The 6,756-nt window shown below is 49.7% G+C and overlaps 3 protein-coding genes across 3 annotated transcripts; 1 reads left to right on the forward strand and 2 right to left on the reverse strand.

The window, feature by feature from the left end:
• Positions 1 to 1,157: 1,157 nt before the first annotated feature.
• Positions 1,158 to 2,991, reverse strand: K441DRAFT_545158 (aspartate kinase; the record flags this gene model as incomplete). Its single annotated transcript, XM_067642799.1, has 4 exons — positions 1,158 to 1,255; positions 1,360 to 2,618; positions 2,699 to 2,779; positions 2,843 to 2,991. The coding sequence occupies 4 exons, from the start codon at positions 2,989 to 2,991 to the stop codon at positions 1,158 to 1,160; spliced, it is 1,587 nt and encodes a 528-aa protein (XP_067507708.1).
• A 333-nt stretch (positions 2,992 to 3,324) lies between these two features.
• On the reverse strand, positions 3,325 to 5,660 carry K441DRAFT_655182 (Pkinase-domain-containing protein). Its single transcript, XM_067647806.1, has one exon. It carries the CDS (start codon positions 5,446 to 5,448, stop codon positions 3,640 to 3,642), a length of 1,809 nt encoding a protein of 602 aa, XP_067507709.1. The 5' UTR covers positions 5,449 to 5,660; the 3' UTR covers positions 3,325 to 3,639.
• A 159-nt stretch (positions 5,661 to 5,819) lies between these two features.
• On the forward strand, positions 5,820 to 6,347 carry K441DRAFT_655183 (uncharacterized protein). The gene is made up of 3 exons (XM_067647807.1): positions 5,820 to 5,842; positions 5,901 to 6,016; positions 6,069 to 6,347. The coding sequence occupies exons 2-3, from the start codon at positions 5,921 to 5,923 to the stop codon at positions 6,132 to 6,134; spliced, it is 162 nt and encodes a 53-aa protein (XP_067507710.1). The 5' UTR covers positions 5,820 to 5,842; positions 5,901 to 5,920; the 3' UTR covers positions 6,135 to 6,347.
• The last annotated feature ends 409 nt before the right edge of the window (positions 6,348 to 6,756 follow it).

Consider the following 6,756-nt stretch of genomic DNA (forward strand, 5'->3'; position numbering starts at 1 on the left):
ATCGTCGCTGTGAGTGTGCTGGTCGTCAGAGTGAATATATCCATGCATCTGGGGTGGCGTGCTAGAGTTTCCACGCTCCACGAATGGGTCCAAACTGGCGTTGAATGGCGGGAAGTAGGAGCCCAACCCAAAACTGACTCTCGATTGTGGGTGTTCTAGGCCGTTTGCTAGTCCTTGATGCCCCATCAGCCCCCCTGTCAAGTACCTGTACCTGAACATAGACATACTGTATTCCATGCTTGGCTTTGCATAGTCCTGATCATCGTCCGTGATAGAACCATCCCTCTCAGGATATCGGCCAAGACTACTACTTGATTCATCACGTTCCGGTGGACTAATGCATTGTTCAGTTCCATCCTTGTCAAGGTAACTGCTCTGTTCGTTTTCTTGTATTCGACCAGTCCCGCTGGCCTCGTGTTCGCTCTCAAATTCAGGCTCCTCTTCTGCTTGCATTTGTCCAAAACGGGCCTCAGCCATCTTTATTATGACCTTCTCTTTAAATTGACCGCCAAACATTTGCGCCCTTAGTTTAGCTCTGAGCTCATCTTCTTCCTGCTGACTCAAGAGAGTTTCGGGCTCATTGATCCTCGAAATATTGCCAGCGCCCTTGTCATTCACATCTGTATCACTCGAAATAAGCATATTTCCCCCAGAGTTTGGTGGAATAGACATACTGCACCTCGCATCGGCGCGTGATTTACTGTTCTTTTTGTCGAAAAGACCCATTGTGGTTGTTACTGTAGAGTTCTTTGTTCGATATTGAGACACTGTGCGGGTACGTGACTTGTTTGGGAGAATGTTTATGAATAGAGCAGTTTAAGGATGCAGAAGCAAGATGGAGAAGAGATTGACGCGTGCATATTGATGATTTAAACAGGATATCATATCAGTAAGTGAATAAAGTGTGTAAACGAAATTACTAGATTTCACAATGTCTTTGGCTGCACTTTTGCCCAAGAGGGATTCGGTAAGGTAGTATTCGGGTTCAAGATTCTTAATGAAGTTTGAGAATATCCTCAGTAAATGCATTACCCACCCAAGTTGCAAGATTCTGCCCTCCAACATACTCTATAAATTCGGAGGTATTTTACCTTATGCAGTTGGAAATGAGCTTTGTTTTGTCACCATCTACCAAAACATCGCTACATGCAACACGCTCATTCTAAAAATGTGAAAAGATTCGTATGCACAATATTGAGAGCACGATCAGCTTCGCACTCTTCGATAACACATGAGATGTTGATTTCGCTCGCACCTATGACGTATAGCGTTAGATTATCTCTCACCACTGGAGCTTCTAACTCGACACAGGAGCAGGTTGAAAAGTGACTGCGAGAGAGAGAAGGGCTTGAAACTTACCTTGCGAGATCATTTCAATGTTTATATTATTCTCTCCGAGCACGGAGAGGAACTTTCCGCTAATACCGACCATGTTCTTCAACTGCCTTCCCACAAGACTCACAATCGCCATATCTGGGACGAGATCAATCGTTCCGTATTTGCTCAGGTCAGTGATAGCCCCGCGCAGATCCTCATCTTGGATCATGTATTCGTCTTCACCTCCGCCGCTTAGCATGGCTGACTCCGAATGCAAAGCCATAGACACATGCACTTCAGACGACGAAATCAAATCGACAGAAAGATGCCACTTGCCGAGTACGGAGAAGATGTTCATCAAGAAACCGTGAGCTCGGGTGCGCTTGTTACTGTGCACGTTGAGAACCATGATTTTATGCTTGATCGTAACAGCCGTAGGCCGTTTAGGGCGCTGTAACTGCGAAATACCGCTGGAAGAGCGGGTGCGGAAGAGGCGCGGGTCATGGAGGGGAGCACGAGGGTTGATTTCCTCGATAGCATCCGGGAAGATGATGGTACCGCTATTACGCGGGTTCATGACATTTTTGATGCGGATGGGGATGCGGGCACGGATAACCTGCTCCATAGTGAAAGGGTGAATGACCTCTGAGCCGTAGAACGTCAATTCTGCAGCCTCTGAAGGTGTAACAGAAGGTAATAGACGCGCTGTGGGCACTCTGCGAGGGTCCGCAGTAAAGATGCCGTCGACTTCTTTCCAAACTTGGAGTTCGGATGCTTTGGTACCAATAGCAACAAGAGCGGCGCAGAGGTCTGTGTAGCCTCGTCCAATGGAGTTCAGTATTCCGCCAGGAACATTGCCAAAGTATCCAGTGATAACAGGAACTTTATCTCCACATGCACGCACCTCATGGCCAATTACCTCGGCCAAATCCAAATAGAATTGTTCATTCAACCCTTTGTCCGCGACCGGGAACTTAATCACATCCGAAAGGTCCATGTATTGGGCGTTAACGCCACGGTCTTGCAAGACCGCAGTCATATAGCGACAGCTCAACTTCTCGCCCTTGCTGACAATCTTGTCCTCTGCACGGTAGGTGACTTCTTCCAAATGCTGCGCTGACTCCAGTATCTTCGTAAGACTATCACATTCGGCATTAACATTCTCAGTGTACGCTGCAAGGACCTCTTCCGACTTGATGGCGTCTTTGCCGGCCTGCAAGTGGTCAAGTCGTATAGCCTCGACAATGTCGTCATAATGTCTTGATCCAGCACTTTCAGCCGCTCTCGCGGCGCGCAGAAGTCTAGATTCCCATACGAAGCCTCACGTCAGCCAGGCGTCCCCTCAACCCTCCTCCGGATATCATAATTAGGTGTGACTCACCGGTTAGTGGTGCCCTCGAGCTTCGTATTACTACTCCTTGCCGAACACACAACAGCGGCACGATTGCCTTTCAGGCCTGTCCTAATTGTATTCAGCATCCGCTGTTATCTGGCGGCATTGGTGGGCGGGCCGCTGGTGACTTACTGCACAATCGCCGCTATATTCTCCGCAAACTTGCCCACACTTGTTCCACCAAATTTGAGCACGACCCAACCACCGGGTAGGTTCTTCTCTTCCTGGTGAGCTATCCGCTCGGAGCGAGGAGTGTATCCGTTGGTGAGTGGGGAAGACATTTTGGTTGTTGGTTGGCAACTGCGCTCAAAGCGTTTCTTGTGACTATATTGTTTAGCGGGGGAAATTTTGGAGGGGAGTGGCAGAATTATTAGGGTCCGCAATCGGTGGGCTATTTAACAAGGCTAAACGCCTGCACGCCTGCAAGGGTCCATCACGCCATGCCGCCGCCTTCAAGATGTTCACATGCCAAGACCAGGGATATCACCACCAACAAAAAGAAAAAGAAAAAGAAAAAACTGTTGGACGCCTTCCATACCTTCCATGCCAGACGACAGCCGTCACTTGATTCCTAATACCGCTACATCACATCAAGCAATTTTTATTTATTCAAACCACGCTATCTGAAGCATTAATTGTTGCAATAAATGGATAGGTCAGGGTATTCCAGGGGTCTGTCTTCAGAAAAACACTAACTAAAATAGCTCTCAAGCGCCAGTAAATCGAGAAATCCGCTCTTGCCGCTGATTTGCGCCTCAAAATGCTTTGTAAAGACTAGTTCCACCGTTGACTCCATCTTGATCCCGTATTACATACCGAACGCCTTGCATGGCGTTGACCGATCCCAGCCAGCCCGACCATTTTCCAGAATGCTGCCCAATACGCCATTGCTTCGTGTTTCAATGCACGAGTGAGCAATACGACTATTCTCACCGTCTGTACAAGTCGCGCTCGCGCTCTCGTTCCCGTTCGCGCGTCCTATCCCGATGGTCAGGACTCCGCGTCCGGCTTCTAGTGCTCCTTCGATCCCGACCGAAGTCGCGCCGATCGGCTGCTCTATAATCTCTTCCACGGCCGTCTCTCGAAGGCGGTCTTCGCTCTTTGGAATGGCCTTCTGGGGAATGACCAGAGTCTCGTGAGCCGCGTCGGCCCTCTCGTGGGGGACGCTCATCGCTTTCTCTTGAACGCCGGTCATCTCGTGCTCTCGCTGCGTTGTTATCTGAATAACTAGGAATGTAAGTATCGATCCTGTTTCCGCCACCGGCACCACCGCCTCCACTGCGATAAGATGGAGGTTCAACAACCCCGCCCCGATACTGTGGAGGGGGGTGCGGAAGCTGATGTCTGCCTTCTGGAGGAGGGGGCGGTAAACCGTGTCGGGCGGGACCCGGGGGTCCTTCACCGTAAGGTAGCCCACCGGGTCTTGGTTGATGTCGAGGCGGGGGAGGCGGAGGTGGCCGATGATCGTACGGCCCTCGCCCGCCGTAACCACCTCGGGCACCCGGCGGGCCTACTCCAGGGGGTCCTCGGTCTTGTGGCCAGCCGCCTCGAGGCGGTCTATCACCATTCATCCACGGACCGCCATTTGGAGGAGGTCCTGAGCCGGTCCATTCTCCGTTTGGACCCATTCCTACGGTGCCACCAGCAGGGGCTGGAGGTAAGGCTGCTTTCTGACCTCGTGCGTTTCGGCGATCTAGCTCGTGGGAGTCCTGGAAAGTAGGGATATCTTCTTCCCTCATGGGTTTCGGATCAAGTTTAAAGTAAGAATGCTCAATGGCATCGATTGCATTGATTCGTTTTCGCCAGTCAAGCTTCAGAAGTTCGCTGAGTAGAGAGATGGCAGCGGAGCCTTGCTCCCTGAAAACCTGTGGAAGATTTCCAACTCGGTGTGGAAATGCCTTCACTCCATCGCACCCAGGAAGCTGGCTCCAGCCGGGCATATTGTCATCGTTTGGAGACCCGACCAGGTCGAAGATAATCTGAGCTTGATTAAGGTCACTTTGGCCTGCGAGGATTGGCTTCCTTTTAAACATTTCTCCAAAGACACATCCAGCGCCCCACATATCGATTGCCGTTGTATAGCGCCTGAGCTGTAGAAGCAACTCTGGAGGGCGATACCACCTCGTTACAACCAATGTAGTGTAGTCCCGCTTTGCCTCTCCGCCTCCTTTTCCTCGCTGTGGTACCGGCTCATCGTAATGTCGAGCTAGACCGAAGTCCGCGATCTGAAGCCGGCCTCTGTTGTTGATGAGAAGGTTTGCGGCTTTCATATCTCGATGCAGGATATGATTGTCATGTAGATATCTAAGGCCTTTCAACAACTGTAACATATAGCACTTGATTTGCGGTTCTGAGAAGTGGACGTCTGGATTGTCAAGTAAACCAGAGAGATCGTGATCCATGTATGGAGTAACCATGTAGAGAATTGCTCGTTTCCTCCCTTCACCCTTGACTCTCTCGACAGCCATCTCTTCCAGCTTCAACACATTGTCGTGACAGAGCATCTTGAGGAGCTTGATTTCGCGGAGAGCTGTAATAGGAAACCCATCCTTTTCATTATGCATTAGAATCTTCTTCAGCGCAACGATTGCGCCTGTCCGTATCTGTCGAGCTTTGTGGACCTCTCCAAATGTACCCTCACCAAGCTTGCCCATTATCTCATATTCGCCGATTTTCGAGCATCCATGGAATTTGCGCGTGATCCCCTTCACCGGAGCCGCCGCCGGAGATTGTGCCATCTTGTTTGATAGGTATATCGAGTGTTGCGACGAAATTAGAAGCCGAAAAGCGCCCGCGTCTTAAGGCTTTGATGATTTAGTCGCAGAATGGCCGTTGAGGAGGCTATGTTGGAACATACGGGAAGGCTGAGGAGGAGCAGGTATAGGAAGATGGAGGAGGCTGGGCGCTGCCATAGGTAGAAGGGTTTTACAATAGTGCTGGGACGTTCATGGTGCGGCAAACAATACGTTCACTTCCGCCCTAGGAGCGCGATTGAGCCGGATAGCCTGGCTCGCCAAGATATCGCTAAGCTCTTTTAGGCTTGACCCTTGCGATCTGACCGAACGACGAGCGAGCAGTTTCATCGGCGCCCATCGAAACACACCGTCTTGGAGCAATTGGCCTGTACAAACAGTCAGTAGAGATGATACCTCAATTAGGATTATTACATAGCCTTACTGACAACTTGCAGAGCTCAAATCCCAAGATACCATGGCTGGCAACGGCAAACATCCAATCCACATCCACCCTGTTCGTCCCCTCTACCGGTTTGCTGCTACAGGCCTAGGCGCAAGCATGTGGTTCTTCGTACGTTGCGGACCTTGAGTAGAAATAGGACTGCCATTGACGATATCTTCAGTTGATGTACCGCGCGAAGAAAGACGGGCCAGCGCTTTTCGGTTGGAAACATCCTTGGGATCATTGAGAATTGGGGAGAGCGAAGAGTGTATAATGGAGGAATATACGAACGGGTCTAAGAAGAGGGCATTGTAAATATTCAAGGAACGGCTCTGAGATCACAATTGTCAGGTTAGGGATCCTACTCTAACAACGGGATGTGGTAGATAACCATTGTCGAGCAATTTGTCGAGGTAGCCGCCATTCTGCGAGAATATAAGCATGAGCAACGTCCTTTAAGAAAATTCATTACCGTAGGCAGAGTTCATTTTAAGAAAACGTTATGAGATCGAGTTCAAGGAATGATTAAAGGTGCCCGGTAGAGGCATACATAGATACGACGAAACCGCTCCACCAAAAGCACATCGTGCCATTAGAGTTTCAGAAAATTCCCCATTCCGTATAGGTCCCATTCAGAAGAGTCCATCTATGAAAGGTTCAGAGAATGGCTTAATTATGATCTACCCATAAAATATCTTTTTACAACGCTCACGTTCTCTCTGAATTATCACTGCCGGATTTCCGAAAAGCACCAATTCTTCCTGTCAAACAAGGTGTTCTGGTTGTAGAAATTCTTGACCATTCCACTGGGAAACCTTCAACCACTTGATAGCGCGCTAGACAGTTCGGATTCGGGACGAATTGAACCC

This window comes from Cenococcum geophilum (genome assembly GCF_001692895.1).
Source record: "Cenococcum geophilum 1.58 unplaced genomic scaffold K441scaffold_8, whole genome shotgun sequence".
In the NCBI taxonomy this organism is placed as follows: Eukaryota; Fungi; Ascomycota; class Dothideomycetes; order Gloniales; family Gloniaceae; genus Cenococcum; species Cenococcum geophilum.